Source organism: Pseudopipra pipra, chromosome W (assembly GCF_036250125.1).
Source record: "Pseudopipra pipra isolate bDixPip1 chromosome W, bDixPip1.hap1, whole genome shotgun sequence".
Lineage (NCBI taxonomy): Eukaryota > Metazoa > Chordata > Aves > Passeriformes > Pipridae > Pseudopipra > Pseudopipra pipra.
Genome location: NC_087580.1, coordinates 17,829,162 through 17,846,602, shown reverse-complemented (window position 1 = coordinate 17,846,602; position 17,441 = coordinate 17,829,162). Strand labels below are relative to the sequence as shown.

Here is a 17,441-nt window from a genome sequence, read left to right as displayed (position 1 = left end):
GGGTGCTGAAAAAGCTGCTCCATCGTGTCCATTCCAAATTAAGCCTGCATTTCTTAGGAGGGACTGGCATCCAAAGGGCAGCAAGAAGAGTCTTCTAATTCTCTTCTGCTTAATCCTCTGTGCAGCTGCCCATTTTCCCTCAAACCAGGCGGGAAAACAGGAAGAGCCCTGGTGTGGTCGGGGAGCAGCGCTGACCCCAAAGGGCTGCATTTCCCCTGCCGATGCTCCTGCTCTGCCCTCCCCCGGGGCTGGCTCTGCCTGGCGCTGGCCGGACGTGCCGGGGCTCCTCACTGAGCAAAGCCCTTGCCAAAGTTGAGGGGCAAGTGCCGAGCCCGGCTGGCCTGGGAGGAAGCGACAGCAGCGCAGGCCGAGCGGGCGGGATGGGGTCCGAGCAGCGGCGGGAAGTTGCAAACTTGGCAGCCAAGAAGTTGAACTAAAGTGAAGCAGCTCCAAAAGGCCGTGGTCTTGGCGTGGGGCGGGAGGAAGGGGAGCTCCGTGACTGCGGCCGGGGCTGGTTGGGAGCGGAGCGGCCGGGGCTGCCCCCGGGGCTCGCGGGGGCCAACGGGGAACGGACAAACGGACCAACGGACCAACGGCCCCTGCGCTTCGGCAGCAGCAGCGGCAGCAGCAGCGACTGTAGCGACGCGCTCTCGCTCTGACTCTTGTTCGGGCTCTCCTTGCTCGAGCTCTTCGTCCTCCTCTCCCTCTCCCGGTGTCCCGCTGTCCCAGTGTCCCTGTGCCGGTGTCCCATTGCCGGTGTCCCTGTGCCAGTGTCCCACTCCCGCTGTCCCTGTCCCATTGCCGGTGTCCCCCTCCCCTTGCCGGCCCGGGCCATGGCCCCGGCCGTTCCCCTGTGCCGGGCGGGGCCGCCCCGTCCCCGGCCCTGGGCGGCCCGGCGCGGTCTCGCCCTCGCCCGGCTCCCGGCGCGCCGGCTGTGGCGCTGCTGGGCGCTCCTGTGGGGCTGGCTGTGGGACGGGCTCGGCCTCGCCGCCCCTTGGCTCCGCCTGGCTCGAGCCCGGCGCCTGCCGGGGCCGGCGGGGGCCGCGGGCGCCGCGGCCGCTGCCGCCTCCTCGGCGGCTTCCCCGGCCAGAGCTCCGCCGCTCGCCAGCCCGGCCGCCGGCAGCGAGCCGCCGCTGCCCGCTGCGGCTGGGGAAGCCCGGCCCGGGCCGCTTGAGGGGCGCTCGGGGGCCGTGCCGGGCCCCGGCCCCAACGCTGACGGCCACGTCTCGCCCGCACCGAAGGCCAAGGAGCCGCTGCACGAGCGCTACCGGCTGCATTCGCTGCTGGGCAGCGGCGGCTTCGGCCGCGTCTACGCGGGGACCTGCCTGGCGGACGGAGCCCCGGTGAGTGCAGCAGGAGGAGGAGGAGGAGGAGGAGGAGGAGGAGGAGGAGGAGGAGGAGGAGGAGGAGGAGGAGGAGGAGGGCGGGACGGGAGAGCTCAACCCGCCCTTCCCCTTGGCTTGCAGGTGGCCATCAAAGCCGTGTCCCGGGATGGCATCCGGCGCTGGGGCGAGCTGGTGAGCGAGCGGGGCCAGCGGCAGAAAGCGGGGCGGGACGGGCGGGGACGAGCCGAGGCCCGGCAGGGTGGAAGCCGCCGGGACACCTGGAGGGAGAGTGGCCGTGGGCTCGGTGGGGGACGGGGAGCATCCAGGGCTGGCCGAGGGGGAGCAGGCAGACAGGCACGGCATCAGCCCCACTGACGACCCCGTGGTCCCCCCGCAGCCCGACGGCACCCGGGCCCCCCTGGAGATCGTGCTGCTGGACAAGGTGTCCAATGGCTTCCCTGGGGTCATCCAGCTGCTGGAGTGGTTCGAGCTCCCCAACGGGTTCCTGTTGGTGATGGAGCATCCGGAGCCGTCTCAGGACCTCTCTCGCTTACTGAGGGCGTGGGGGTTCCTGCCGGAGGAGATGGCGTGGGGGCTGTTCCGCCAGGTGCTGCAGGCCGTGCGGCACTGCACCAGCTGCGGCGTCCTGCACCGGGACATCAAGCCCCAGAACATCCTCCTCCACCTGGCCACCGGCGAGGCCAAGCTCCTCGACTTTGGATGTGGCACCTTCCTTAAGGACACGGTCTACACCCAGTTTGCAGGTGAGCCCACAGCCGGGGGATGCTCCTGGTGCCGGGCATCGCATGGCCATGCCCGGGTGTGGCAGTGGAGATTGCCCCTTTGGCCGAGGGGGAACAGGATTAGTTCTTCAGCCAAGTTGCTTTTGGATGGGGCTGGGGGGTTACTGTGAGACAGGCCCCGGCCTTGGCGACAGCCTGTGCCACCCACCCTGTCCCGGGCTGGGTCTGGGGCAGGGGGGAGCCAGCCTGACCAAAACCCCCGTGAGGGTAGCAGAGAAGGGGGTCAGAACTGTGCACCAGCTGGCTTGGTGTGCAGGCGAGGAAGGGCTTGGGCTGCTCCGCTCGCCTTGTTTGCCTTGGCTTATGATGAATTGTTGGGGGCAGTGCAGTGGGGCGGGGAGAAGGCACGGCTTTTCCCCACCACTGGGTTGGTTTTTCCCTTGCATGAAATGGTTGGGCCTTGCCAGGGCTTCCGCTGCCCTCTTGGACACCAGCGGCTTCTTCTCCAACCCAGAGTTTGTAACCAAGAGTCAGGGGCCGGCGAGAAGGCAGTGGGTCACAGCGTGTGCCACTGGGGCAGGCCCCACATTGCCAGGGCTGCTGGGGTGAGGCTCTGGGAGCAGGCAGCATCCACCTGCTGAACTGCGTCTGTATTCCGTAGGAACACTGTCATACAGCCCGCCAGAGTGGATCTACCTCAAGCGCTACCACGGCGAGGAGGCGACCATCTGGTCCCTGGGCATCCTGCTCTACCAGATGGTCTGCGGGAAGCACCCTTTCCGCAAAGGCCCCAACACCATCTGGGCCCAGCTCCCGTTCCCAGCACGGGTCTCTCCAGGTGGATACCAATCTTTGTGGCACGGGGGGAATAACGGTGTTGGGAGAGGGCAGCGGGCTCACGAGGACGCCGCTCTTGAAGCTGTTTGTGTCCCATGGGTGGCTGGAGGAGGTGGCCTGTGTCCTGCCATCCTGCTCTCCTCCAAAAGGGAGAATCGATGGAGAAGTTTGGGCACAGCTCTGAGCACAGCCAGCACAGCCTGGGCACGTGGACAGTGGGACAGAGGGGACAGGATCCTTCTCCAACTGACCGGCCATTTTCCCCCCAGGCTGCCAGCACCTTATCAGGTGGTGTTTGTCCATCCGCCCCTCGGACAGGCCAGCACTGGAAGACCTGTTGTGCCATCCTTGGGTGCAGGGCATTCCCCTGCCCTAGAAGACGGGAGAGATCCACGTGCTCCCTTTGATCCCGGGGCCTGGCAGGTAACACCTCCACACATCTCTTGGCAATAAGAAGCAAAGGAAACCAGACTTTTTTGTCAGCCTGTAGCACTGGGGGAGGGTCATCCCATGGGAACACGCCCCTCTTTGTGCTGGAGCTGGGCTGCAGACCCGGTCTCCCAAGTGCTGGTGGCCACCATCCAACCTGGTTTTGCTCGTCCCGCTTCACAGACAGCTGGGCCCTCGGCAGAACGCTGACAGCCTGGTCTGGCCCCCAGGGAAGGAGAAGGGGCCTCTGCAGAAGCTGTGCCGGGTGGGCCTGCTGCTGGAGACATCGAGGACGACGTCAGGGATGACAAGCTCTCAGTTGACCTGGACGCCGGCGAGCTGAAGAGGATGGACTTTGATTCTGGCCCCTTCCTCCAAGCCGTGCTCCACACGCCGTTTGCAGATGAGTCCACACCCAGGGGGTGCTCCCGGACACGGGCATTGCTCAGCCTGGCTGGGCACCGAAGGTTCCCCCTTTGCTGATGGGGAACCTGAGGAATTCTTCAGCCGGCTGCCAAGCTGCTTCTTGGCAGGAGGGCGGGCGGGTGCTCTGGGCTGGGTGTGAAATGGGAGCCCGGCTCTGCCCCCAGCCTCTGCCACTGCCCCTTTGCTGGGCGGGGCTGGGGCAGGGGCAGCCAGCCTGCCAAAAACAAACCCCCGTGGGGGGAGCAAAGGCGGGGCTGCAGAACACCAGCTGCTTTGGGCTGCAGGCCAGGAAAGGCTTGGGCTGCCTGCCTTGGCTTAGGAGCCTTTCTTTGGGCCAGTGCTGCAGGGCAGGGAGAAGGCCTGGGTTTTCCTCAGCTGGAGGAGGTGGGGTTTTCCTTTGGCCTGCAGGGCTTGGGCCTTCCTCAGAACCCTGACAGAAGGTTAACATTTTACCTTTTTTTCTTGTTTCCACTTTTGGTTTGTAATCTCTGTTCATGAATTTGTTGTTTGTTTTCCAGGGAAGAGTTGGAGCTGGTGCCCAGTCCGGGTTGGGAAGGGCTGGGACCATCCCTGGAGAGGATCTGACGTCCCCTCTGAGAAGGCTGAGGACATCCTTTGGGACACGCTCTTCTTGCGGCAGCAGATCTTGGGAGGTAGATGCTCATCTTGCCCATCTTGTCAGCAGCAGTGGGATAATGGCTTTGGGGAGATGGCAGCAGGTACATGAACATCCCGCTCTTGCAGCTGCTGAGGAGGTTGATCTCCTGGGCTTGGCTGGAGGAGGTGGCACCTGTGTTGAGTAATTGCTGAAATCCAATCGATCTGGGATGACCCCAAATGACAGTTTAGTTTTCAGCTTGCTCGAGCTGTATCTCAGCTGTTCTCTGAACACTTCTCTCCCCCACCTGCCTAGTACTTCCCAACTGCTCCCTCCTGTCCCTGCAATGAGTTCCCAGCTCCTCATGGTCTCCATCAAACCACTGAGAGAAGAAATAGAAACTCACAGTCCCCCGAGTGCCCAAATGAGGAACAATGTAATCCTGGAGAAGTCCTAGAGAATTAGATAAGGGATGTCCCAAACCAGCAGGATGCAAACTAAGCTCTGGGTACCCAGATAATGAAAGAACAAACTTTATTTTTGGTGGTGAAACACAATGGTGCTGTGCTGCTCAAGAACTGAGGTCAGGATGACAGAGAAGGCCCGGAAGGCCCAGAAAAGGACTTCCAATAGGGGTGTGGCTGTGTAAAGCAAAGTACTGAATCTGTATTAAGTAAGCCAGACTATTGAATGCACATGTAAACAGTGTGTGTAATAAACAGCCCTGTCTGTCCTTTGGCACGGTGCATTAGAGGAGCTCTCCTCTGAACGCCCAGCATGCTGAATAAAGAAGAATGCTCTTTTTAACATCTCCAAATTGGGGTGAAGAAGTTTGTTTCTGCTGCTTTTCAGTGTCATTTTTGGCCCCCAGACAGGACACCTCTGCCTGATCTCCCGCGGATCCGAGGGATCTCTGGATCTTCACGCCAGCACCAGGACTTTGCTGCAGAAGAGCACAGATCCCCAGCCCAGTCTGGGACACAGGTAAGATCCCAGTGGATAACAAGGCATTCTTTTGGGGAATCCTGCCCATGTCAAACGTATGGATCTTTCAGCGCACTGGGGGGTTCTTTGGTATTTTGGGAATCCTGCTCATCTGAGACCTGTGGATCTTCGAGCCCTTTGGGTGGGTCCTTTGGTATTCTGGAATTTGGTCTTTGGCTTTGTTTTATTGATCACTATTGTTCTGTACTTGTATTTGTTTCTGTATTGTACCATTTTGGGTCTACTGTTTAGAGCTGGGAAGTGGGCAATCTGAAGGGGGAATTTGGAAGAAGTCCCCCCTTGGTTGCATTTTGCAATATTGGATGAAGATTGGCGGCCCCCCCGGAGGAACAGCTCCCAGGGAGAATTTAATGGAGTGTTGGAATCAATGGATGGCTGTTCTGGAACACTGAATTAGAATCCATTGTTCCAGTTGATGCTGTTTGAGAAGGGGAACAGAAGTGGAAGGAGGTTATGTCTGGTGCTGTGTTTTTCCCTTTGCAGAACCTGTGAAAGGGCAGAAAGATTGTGGTGTGAATGCAGCGCCCTCAGAGCCCTTGGTGTGAGCCCGGAAAGGAAAATCAAGCTGAGGGACAAGATCAGTCTAATTTGGGGACATTGTTGGAGGTTGGAGTTGCAGTTCTGGAAGAAATCCCTGAGGAAATGGTGCCCCCGGGGAGAGGAAGAGGACGAGAGCGTGGGCAGCCTGCTTCAAACATCCCCCCAGGAGACTTGGGAGCAGTCCCTGTGCATCCTGTAAGAAAGATGGACACTGGAAATGGGATTGTCCGCAACTGAAACTTCAGAACCCTCCGAACCCTCTCGTGGCATCACTGATGACAACTGAGGGGGCACCAGAGGATTCTTCCCCATCAGAACATCTGGTTCCAGCCAAGCTAAGCACAATTGTTTGTGGCTGTGGGAACTTGTTCCTCTGTGTTAAATCCAGGGAAATGAAACTCAAGGGACAATTCTAGAACAATTGTCTGGTGTGCCAGGGAATTGGGAAACTGGGCCATTTTTAATGCTGTGGCTTTGAAATTGGGAAAACAGTGGTTGGCTCCCCAGTTTTTGTATTTCCCCAATTCCCCAAAGCCTCTGCTTGGGAGGGATCTCTTGGCAAAATGAAATGCCACAATCCAATTGAAAAATGGTCCAATATAGGTTATTATTGCAGAGCCTAATTCTGTGCAAGTTTCTAGTTTTGCATGAGAGTCTCCCAAAGCAGAAGTAATCCATCTGCCACCATCACTTGGGGATGCAGTGGTTCCAACAGGATGGGCTGGAGAGGTGCCTCCATGATCCAAGAGAGCAGAACCCGTGAGAATTCCAGAGAAACCTGGAGTGGGGTTGGTGGGGCCAAAGCAATGTCCTTTGCAAATAGAAAGTTGTAAGGGATTCTCACCCTTTGTAGAACAATTGATGAAATTTTGCTTGTGAAAAGAATGTGAATCTAAATGGAATGCTCCAGTTTTGCCAGTCAAGCAGGCAAATGGAAGGCTATGCCAGTTAGTCCAAGACCTTAGAGCTGTAAAGAACAGAGTAGAAGATATACAAGCAGTCATAGTGAATCCTTACACTTTGCTAACTCCCCTAAATGAAAGTTTAATATGTTTCACAGGATTAGATTGGAAAGCTGCCTTTTTGTGTCTCCCTTTGAGTTGGGAAAGTCAAGAGCTTTTTGCTTTCCAATGGGAAAATGCAAAGCTGGGGAGGAAAACCCATCTGACTTTGGTGGTCCTCTTGCAGGGGTTTAAAAATAGCCCCCCAATATCTGGAACTCAATTGGCAAAGGGACTGGAGGAATGGAGAAGTCCAAACCCACCCTCTTGGAGCCTTATTGCAGTGTGGGGATGATCTTTTGATGCCACTGATGCTGAGCAGCAACGTTGGGGTCAGACTGTGGCCCTGTGGAATTTCCTTGGGCTGAGTGGATATGGGGTATCCCAAACACAAAGTGCAAGTAGTCCAGAGCCCAGGAGCCTCCGTGGGCTTTGGAATTCTCCAAGGACAAGGGAGGCTGGGCCAGGAAGGAAAGAAGCAACCTGTCAACTGCCCCAGCCCCAGCAAAGGAAGCCCAGAGCGGGATTGCTTCCAGACTAGAGGAGAAGTGTATTGGGGCAGAGCTGACTTAGGAGACAGCCCCTTGGAAAGTCCTGGTTGGGAATTGTTTCCCAGTGGGGGCAGCTTTGTCCGGCATGGAAAACAATTCTCTGGATGCACAGAACTCCCCACCACCAGGTCAGAGATCCTGACAGAGATCCTTCTCCCAGTAGAAGAAAATGAGTCTAGTGCTAAGGATTGTCAACTCCTTGAAACCTTAGAGCAAACTTTGCTCCAGGAGGCTGGGCAGTTCCCCCAAGTGGGCAAATAATAGTCCCTGAGCCAATCTCCTGTGACCTGGTGGATGGGGAACATGAGGGGATTCCTTGGAGTGAAGCAAATTATTGAAACATTTGCCCAAGTGGGTTCTTGGTCCAAAACTGACCCCAGTTGTACAAGCAGTGAGTCAGCAGTGTGGTGTGTGGAAGAGAAATAATCCAAACCCTGCCACTGGAGTGGGAACAGGTGATGGAAAATGCAGAAATGCTGCAGGTGAATGTTGGCAGATGGATGTGACTGAATTGCCCAGACAAGGGGGGTGTAAAGATCTCCTGGTCTTGGGGGATACCTTCTCTGGGTGGCCAGAGGCTGTTCCTTGTTGCACTAAGCAGGTTGGGAAAGAGACTGCAATCCTGTTCAGTGCAATCCTCCCTGTATTTGGGATGCCTTTGGGAATGTCATCAGACAGAGGTTCCCACTTGACTGCAGAAACAAAATGCTTCACTCTTGTTTTGCTCTTCTGACAACAGTTCAAACACTGTTGACGTGGGAGGAAAATTTACATGTCTTTTTAGTGCCAAAGGTGATCCAAGTGTTGCCCACAAGTGTCTGTATTAAGTAAGCAAGACTCTGTAAGGAATCTGGAAACTGTGTGTGTAATGTAAAGCCCTGTGTGGCTGTCACTGAAGTGCTGAGGCTGAACAACAGCCCCTGAGCCAAAGCTGAGCTCTAGATGAACCTTCCAACCTAATGGGCTGTGTCTCCATGTATCTGCTCCTGAGCTAAAACTGGGTCTATTTGTTGGTACAAATGTGGTGGGATGGGACTCCACCTGTGTATCTGCTCCTGAACCAAACAGGTGTGCTTCTTAGGAAGATCTGTTAGTCTGGGCTCATCAGTGAATCCTGTTTGTATCTGTTCCTTAACAAAAGATGTCTGATTGTGAGCAAAATCTGATCTTTCTCTTTCTGTATCTGGAGAGTGGTGGAGGCCATGGCAGTCGATGTCTGGCCTTGTTTGGCAGTGGCTGGTGCAGGGGGAGCCTTGGTTTGGGAGAAGTAGAACATTGCTCCCAAGATTCTGCTCTGGCCAAATAAGGAACAACAGAATCTTAGAGAAGTCCTGGAGAATTGGATCAGGGCTGGAACTCAAGCAAACAGGATGTGAGCTGAGCTCTGGGGACCCAGAGAAGATCAAACCAAACATGACGGTCTCTGTGGGGAAAAGCAGTGATGCTGAGAACCGAGGTCAAGAAGCAGACACCTGAGCTTTGGGGGGCACCAGATGCCAAAAAACCCACCAGAGACCCCCAGAGAAGACCCCAAATGACCAAGTAGGGACTTGCAATAGGGGTGTGACTGTGTAAAGCACAGTAATGGACATGTGTTCAGTAAGGGGGAATATCCAATGCCTCTGGAATCAGTGGGTGTAATCCCAAGCCCTGCCTGTGTCCCTGAGCAGGCTGGATTAGAAGAACTCTCCTGCAGGCGTCCAGCACGCTGCCCTAAAGAATGCCTGCTTCTTAACACCTCCCAGCTGGGGTTAAGGACTTGCTTTCTGCTGCTTTGGGGCACCATTTCTGGCCCCAGATGGGACCCTCTGCCTGATCTCCCGTGGATCCGAGGGATCTCTGGATCTTCACGCCGGCCCCAGGACTTTCCTGGAGAAGACTACAGATCCCCGGACTGGTCTGGGATGGGGGAAGATCCCACTGGCTAATAAGGCATTCTTTTGGGGAATCCTGTCCCTCTAAGACGTGTGGATCTTCCAGCTCTTTGGGTGGGTTATTTGGTGTTCCCCCATTTGGTCTCTGGCTTTGTTTTCTCCACTGATCCTTGTTTTGTGTTTGTATTTGTTTCTGCACTGTAACATTTGTCCAAGTGGGTTCTTGGTCCAAAACTGACCCCAGCTGTACAAGCAGTGAGTCAGCAGTGTGGTGTGTGGTAGAGAAATAATCCAAACCCTGCCACTGGAGTGGGAACAGGTGATGGAAAATGTAGAAATGCTGCAGGTGAATGTTGGCAGATGGATGTGACTGAATTGCCCAGAAAAGGAGGGTGTAAAGATCTCCTAGTCTTGGGGGATACCTTCTCTGGGTGGCCAGAGGCTGTTCCTTGTCACACCAACCGGGCTGGGGAAGTGAGTGGAATACTGTTGAATCCAAGAATCCCTGGATTCGAGGTACATTTGGGAATGTCATCAGACAGAGGTGCCCACTTGATTGTAGAAGTGGTACAACAAGTCAAATCAGGGATGCATTATTGCAGAATTCCAAAGGCCAGAGCCCCTTGGGTAATTGAGAGGTTGTCTGAGAAGAAACCAAATGCTTAAGTCTGCTTTGGCTCTCCTGACAATAGTTAATTGGGTCTTGACTTGGGAGCAAAATTTACATCTCCTTTTAGTCTCAAACGTGACCCAAGTGTTGCCTCCAAGGGATTGCTGGGTGTGCACTCCTTTACCTGAAAAGACAAGGAAGCCATTCACCATTTCTGCCTTCCCTGTTCTGGCAGAAATGATTCCTGGTCACTGGGTGAGCACTTGTGTTCCCCAAAAAGTAGACCAGCAGTCAGTGTGCAAGTACCCCCCACCACCTCTGACAATCCTGCCTGTGTCCAAAGCTGTGACCCCCACTAAAGGAACAGGACAAGTGGATTGTGTTAATGAGAGGGGCCCGTTTGTGGGAAATCACCCCAATGTCCTCAAACCCTTCCTGCTGGGGAAATGACTGATCCTTGGCCGGTCCCCAAAGGAACGGGGTGGGATTGGTGTGTGGAAATAACACCTGGGAAGGGTTGCCCCAAAGCTGGAAGGGCATTTGTATTTCAGCTTGCATCAGGATTCAGTGCTGTAGCTGTTCTAATGCCTTGAGCTGTAAAATGAAATAAAGCTCCTAAGACACTCTATCCCTTCAGGAGCTTAGTCTGAAAAAAGGGGGATTTGATGTGGGATATAGAAGACTGCTCCCAACATTTCTCTATGGCCAATCTTGGAGAGGTCCTGGAGAACTGGATCAGGGATGTAACTAAGCAAACAGGATGGAAGCTGAGCTCTGTGGGCCCAGAGAAGATCAAACCCAAACGTTCCAGTCTTTGTGGTGAAAGGTAATGACACTGTGTCTGCTCAGAACCGAGGTCAAGAAGTGGACACCTCAACTTTGGGGGGCACCAGATACCAAAAAACCCACCAGAGAGCCCTGAAGGAGACCCCAAAGGACCAACTAAGGACTTGCAATAGGGGGGCTGACTGTGTAAAGCAAAGTAACATCTATGTCTTAAGTAAGGGAGAATATCTAATGAATCTGGAAACTGTGTGTGTCATGTAAAGCCCTGTGTGGCTGTCACTGAAGTGCTGAGGCTGAACAACAGGCCCTGAGCCAAAGCTGAGCTCTAGATGAACCTTCCAACCTAACAGTCTGTTTATCCCTGTATTTGCTCCTTAGCTAAAACTGTGTATGTTTGTTGGTCAAAGATGTAGTGTGGAAAGACTCCCCGTGTACCTGCCCCTGAACAAAATAAATGTGCTTCTTAGTGAGATCTGTGAGTCTCAGCTCATTAGTGAATGATATTTGAATGTGTTCCTTAATCAAATCTTATGTCTGATTGTGAGCAAAATGTGATCTTTATCTTCCTGTGTTTAGAGAGTGGTCAAGGCCCTGGCAGTGGATGTGTGGCCTTGTTTGGCAGCAGATGGGGCAGGTTGACTGCCTGGGTTTTCCCCTTAAGCCCTGGCCAGGCTGTGGGTGGAACCCAGGAGGAGAAGGGAGCCAGATGGTTTTGCACACTCGTAGCTCTGTGAGCTTGTTTCTGCAAGGCCAGAAAAGCTGGACCCCCTCCCAGCACAGATGGAGCCCTCCCCTACGAGTGGACGCCCTGGGTGGGATTTCCCGGGCCCGGGAGGGGTTCTCCAACCCTTGGCTGCGACCGGGGCTCCCCCGCTGCCGGGCGGGCCTGGCTGAGGGGAACAGATGAGGGCAACTGGGCAGGGAGCTTTTCTACTCACTCCAGGCACTCTTGGTAGGAAGGATGAGGTGCGTTACTGAGCTCAGCCTTTTGTCATTCTTTGCTGCTCTGCACTGCAGGAAAATTACACACTTGTTCTCCAAAGTTGGTGTCGGTGTCTCTTGTGCTGACCCTCGTCGCAGGCAAAAGAGTTCCCTGGGGCCCTGCAGTGTCACAATGGTCCCCTGATTCCATGGGACAACATTCCTAATTCACTGTCTAGACTGGAGGAAAATCCCAGGAAGAGCCGTGGTTTGTTAGGACTTGCTTTATCTGAATGAGCCCCGGGGGGCTTTTGGTGCTGAGTCCTTGAACCTCAGGTACTGAGGGGAGATTGCACAAACCTGTCCAGAAGTGAAAGTCAGAAGGAGAACCCAAAGTATCTCAGAGCATTAATGGATCCCACTGAGGGCCATTCCCAAGACAGGCTCCTCATGGACTGGTTGGAGGAGAGGATTGGAGGCCATGATTGCACAAAGCTCTCAAAGGCTCAGTTTCCAAAGGAAATCCCAAAGCTCCTTAAAAACCCTGGAGGACCTACTGACAAAGCCTCTCCAGGGACTAATTAAAGCAGAGAATTGGAGACCATGATTGATCAAACCTCTCCTAGACTCAGAGTCAAAAGGAAAGGCAAAGGACCTGAATAAACCTTTAGTCCCTTCAAGCATTAACGAGCCCCATTGAGGGCCCTTCCTGACCAAGCCTCTTCAGGGACTCATTAGAGCAGAGAACTGGAGGTCAGGGTTGCACAAACTTCTGCGAGATTCCAAAGCAAAAGCCAAAGGCCTTGGAAAACCCTGCAGTCCCTTGAAGCCTTCAGGAGCCCCCCAAGGGCCATTCCTGACAAAGCCTCCCCAGGGACTCTCCAGCAGATCCTTGGGGGCCGTGAGTGCAGGGAGGCAAAGGCTCTGTGCAGGCAGCTGAGATGTTGAGCACAGCCTGGCTTGGTTGGAGGCAGCAGAAAGGCCCAGCCCTGACCCCCAGCCCGGGGAAGGCAGATCCTGTCCCTCCCGCCTGGCTCAGGGCTCTGCCGGGGGCACTGCCTTGGGGGGGTGACGCTGAGGGAAGGACAAGGGGGTGCCAGTGCCCAGCCTGCCCGGGCCCTTTGCTGTGCCCTGCCAGCAGCAGCCTCCCCGTGCTGTGCCCAGGCTGCTCCTTTCAGCTGCGGGCACAGACAGGGCCCAGCTGTGCCTGCTGCTGTCCCATCCTGCGCTCAGCACGAGGGACGGGGCAGCCCAAAGAGAAGCCCCGTTGCTGGAGGGAGCCCAGGCCCTCAGGCACAGGGGATCTCCCAGGGCCTGTGCCAGCCAGGGGCCTTGTGCTGGGCTGTCACAGGCCAGGGCAGGGGCAGCTGGAGAGCCCCTGGCCCAGCCCTGAGTCACGGGCTGAGCCATCAGCTCCTGCAGAGAGAAGGGACCTCACAGGCCCTTCCCCAGCTTGAGGGCAGAAATGTTCCTCACAGGAACTGCTGTGTTTATCCTGCTGCATTTGACAGCTGCACTTCTGCCTCTCTCTCACTTGGGCCTTCAAAGAGCTCTCCAAGGAAAAGCTTCATTGAGTCCCAGAATACCAGAGGCTGGCAGAGCCCCCTGAGCAGCCCTGCCCTGGCTGTGGCTGGGCTGCAGTTCCCTTTGCCCAGAGCAGCCCCTGTCCTGCTGGGTTGGTGCTCGTGGCTGCAGCGCTGTTGGTCCCAGCCCAAGGCTTTGGCTGTCCCTGGGCAGTGCTGGCCCCACAGGGAGCGTCTCTGCAACCACCCCCACCCAATGGGCTCTGCTGGGCAAGTGTTTCACAGGGGACATGGCTGGGACGGCTGGGCTGGACTGACCCAAGGGATATTCCATTCCATGGGATGGCATGATCAGCAATACACTGAGAGAAAGGAAGGCAGAAAGGAAGGTGGGCAGGGGGCAGACGTGGATGTCCTTCATTAATACATTTGTCTTCCAAGGAAACCTCTCCATGGACTGAATTCTTGCCTCCCAGGGGTTTTCTTGGTTTCTGCATGTGGCCTTTGCTTTTTGCTTTCCTCTCTCCAGTTAATCTCCCTTTCTGTTGACCAAGGATTTCTTCACCTGCTTTTCTCCTCTTGTCTGACTGAGGAGGGAAAGTGAGAGAGCAACTTGGCTGTCCCTGGATGGCCAGACAGGTTTAACCACAGTCACCTTGCCCAAAGCTTCTCTTCTAGGTACCCCCAGAAATGTCAGGTGTCCACACCTGAGCTTGGTTATGCCCTGCTCACCCCCTCCCCCAGGGCGGTCAAGTGCAGAACCCACGTGGATCTCTGCAGTGACAGGGGGATGCCAGGAATTATCAGGGTTGGAGGCTGAAGGGAGTTGAACAGGGGACAATTGGGAAAAGCCCCCCACGGGGACTGGCCCAGAGCATGCGCAGTCCCTCAGCACCTTCCCGGCCACAGCTCCTCATTGGCTGCCCGTCCGCTCGGGGTCCCATTGGCTGGCTATTGGCTACACTTGGCTCCATCGCACTCTCCCATTGGCTGGCCCTTTGCGCCACCACGCAGCTTCCCCATTGGCTGCCTCTGGGCAGCTCCCCATTGGCTGCTCCCCGGCAACAGGGCTGCTCTCTTAGCAACAGCACCGACCCTTCAACCTGCACTTTAATTCAACTGGGCCAGTTCCAGGGCAACTCCACATCCTCCCCATCCACCGCAGCTTCACATTTTCCCTTAGCAGTAGCAGTGGAACATTGGCCCAACAGCAACTTCACCTTTTCCCTTAGCAGAGTTCCAAAGCCTTGGTGCCACAGCCGGGCTGCTGCAGGAGCCGAGCTCCTTGCAAAAGGCCCAGGAGGCACCCAGCAAGCCAGCAGAGGCAGGCAGAGGAGCAAACAAGAGAAAAACTTGTGACAATCAAAAAATGGGGGAAGGTGTGCCCGGCGGATCTCGCTTGGAGACCGGGGAACCAGCCAAGGGACACTCGGGGCCCATCTCGGTGCCAGGAGACCTTTGCTTGGATCCTGGTGAACGGGCCAGGGGGCATCCAGGGGTCCCACGGCGAGGGGATTTAAGGCCGTGCCCGGGGACTGTGGGGAGCTGTTGCAGGACTGCTGCGGGAGCTGCTGCCACCCCCTTCCCCTGCGGGTTGGGTTCGTTCCTCGGAGGCTACAAGGCGACCAGGGCAGAAGCCCAGCAGAGATCTACCAGCTTGCAAGGCAGCGGCACTTCCTGGTGCTGCTAACTCCTGTCCTGTGCTTTTAACAGTTCCCCTTAGCTTGTCCCACTGCCCTATCTCCCTTCTTTCTCTCTGCTCTTTTGTGTTCCAAAACAAAGTGGAATTCTCGTTTTGGGATCCAGCATCTGGCCTCGTTTGTGCCTTAACCTGGCTTATGGGAGTGTTTTAGAACCTGGTTCCCCTCTGCATCGAAGCGGATCGGAACAGCTGGGGTCCCCAAATGGAGAAGGAGGGGGGTGGGACCCACAAAACTGAGAGAAAGGGGGAGGTAGGACTCCCAGATTTAGTGGGAGCAACTGGGGCAGCTGGAGTTTGGGGGTCTGACGGGAAAGGGGTGGGAGAGGGGGGAAAAGGGACGCTTTGCATCGTCAAAGTGAGTGAGAAGGGGCTGAGACCTTGAACTGAGCAGGGTGGGGGAGGGGGCCACCCCCAAACCGAGCTGTGGGGGGAGCAGGGGATTGCAGGGAGGGTGAGAAACAGGTGGGACAGTGAGGGAAAGGGTGAGACAGGGCGTAGGGGGTCCCATGGGGGTCCTGTAGCAGGATGCTTTGCCTGGAATGGGGTAAAACAACTCCAACAAGGCCCTGTTTGCAAAACCCCCGGCAGGAAATGAAGAAGGGGAGTCGCGCTGCTTTTGGGTTGAATAATGCTGAAACCAGCCTGACTCCTCAATTCCAAAGGGAAACATCCTGAGAGAGAGGGGAAGATGTGGCAGAGCTGGGAAAATCCCCGGGCAAAGGAACAAACAGGTGACACCCCTGAGAACTTCTCCAAGGCTGCTGGGCTGGCACAGCCTGGACACACCTGACTGACAGTCCAGCACTTTATACGAGAAAAGCCCCAGCTTTTAAGGGCAGGGTCTTGTGACGTGTCCCATCAGACCCCCAGGGATGGACAGGGACTCCCCCAGTGTGTATCCAACCCCCCTGAGCTCCAGGGAATCCCTCCAAGCCTCATGTGATGGGGGACACAAAGGGACCCCTCGACCTTCTGTCCCACCTCCCTCTTCCCCCCTCTCCCTCCTCTTTCCCAACGTCCCCCCAATTTCCAGACCCTCCGTGCTCAGCCAGGGGCTCCCAACCCCTCCCACTTAGGCTGGGGGTCGCAACCCCCCTCACACTCAGTTTTGGGGATCCCACCCCTTTTCCCTTCTCTCCCACCCCTTTCTGATCATCCCATCAAACCACAGCTTCCCCGTGCTCTGCTCTGGGGGTCCCACCCCCTCAACCGCTCAGCTGAAGGGGTCTCACCCCCTTTTCCCACCTTTTCTCCCCTTTCCCCTCCCTTTTCCCTGTCATCCCCTGTTGCCGGTGGCAGTGGAAGGCTTAGACAAAGTTCATTAAAGAAGTCCTGCCCTTGAGTCCCGAGGTGCAGAAAGGACTCCCTGGCTTTCTAAACTCCTGCTCAGAGAGGAGCCTGGGGGCGGCTGGATCCAATCTCAGCCCTGGATTATGCCAAGGGTTGGAATTTAAGGAATTACAGAGCTGTGATTGAACCACTTTTGTCCTGCAGGTTTTAATGATGGAAAATCAGATATACTGATATAAAATGAACTATTCATTATCACAGATGAACAGACAAAAGATTTTAATCAGAATTATTTACTACACAATAAAACACTAAAACTACCAGTAGTACAGGATAAGTACAATATAATTGAAGGAATTATACTAAAACTGGCAAAAAATTAATAACTATTAAGTAGACATTTGATAATTCCCGCAGGCCAAGGCTCCTGGGGAGATCTCTTTTGCTCACCCTCGAGGACTGACCTTGGGGGGGTTCCCCAGCCAAGGGGGGAATCTCCAACCATACACCCCAAGAGGGGTTATGTTGGAAGAACCTGCCCCTGGGAAAGGGGACTGGAACTTTATAGTATAAAGTGATGGACTGACAACCCTTGGACTCCAGGGGTTGCCTCACCATCAGGATGTTAATTCAGGGTTGAACCCAGACTGGTTCCAACATCTCCTGGCCTGGCCTGGGCCCCTCTCAGCTCAGCACTGATACATTTGCAAATAGGGCATTGTCTTGGTCCCATTCCAGGGGGGAATGTCCTGCCACAGTGTCCCAGTGTGCCTGTAATTCCATCAGGCCCTGCAGTGTCACAATGGTCCCTTGATTCCACAACTTCCCAAATGTTTCCAGGTTCCTTTGGTTCCATGAGGCCCCCATGTCACAAAGGCCCCTGGATTCCAGGAGTTTCCACAGTGTCTCAGGGTCCCTTTTTTCCAGGAGGCCCTGCAGGCTCCCAATTGTCCCTTGATTGCAGGAGGTTCCCAAATGTCTCAGGGTTCTTTGGTTCCAGGAGGCCCTGCAGTGTCACCTTGGCCCCTTCATTCCATGCAGGCCCAGGCAGAGGAACCCCAGCACGGAGCCCCCGACCCCCGTCAGCATCTTGGGGGGCGGCGTCCGACGGCAGCTCGGGGTGGGGGGGCAGCTGGGGGCAACTGGGATATACTGGGAGAGACCAGGAGTGACTGGGATCATCCTGGGACTGACTGGGATCATCCTGGGACTGACTGGGCCCTGTGGAACACCCTGAAAGTTCTGGAGGGGCTGTTTTAAGTGAGCTCTGGAAAACTGTC

At 55.7% G+C, this 17,441-nt stretch overlaps 1 protein-coding gene and 1 long non-coding RNA gene across 2 annotated transcripts; both read left to right on the top strand.

The window, feature by feature from the left end:
• Positions 1-665: 665 nt before the first annotated feature.
• Positions 666-4,061, top strand: LOC135404892 (serine/threonine-protein kinase pim-1-like; the record flags this gene model as incomplete). Its single annotated transcript, XM_064639620.1, has 6 exons — positions 666-1,343; positions 1,467-1,517; positions 1,723-2,089; positions 2,730-2,906; positions 3,175-3,328; positions 3,518-4,061. Coding segments are annotated over 5 exons (1,380 nt in total), but the record flags the coding sequence as incomplete, so codon positions are not given.
• A 739-nt stretch (positions 4,062-4,800) lies between these two features.
• Positions 4,801-11,197, top strand: LOC135406442 (uncharacterized). The gene is made up of 2 exons (XR_010426252.1): positions 4,801-5,342; positions 5,847-11,197. It is a non-coding gene; the product is annotated as an uncharacterized LOC135406442 (long non-coding RNA).
• The last annotated feature ends 6,244 nt before the right edge of the window (positions 11,198-17,441 follow it).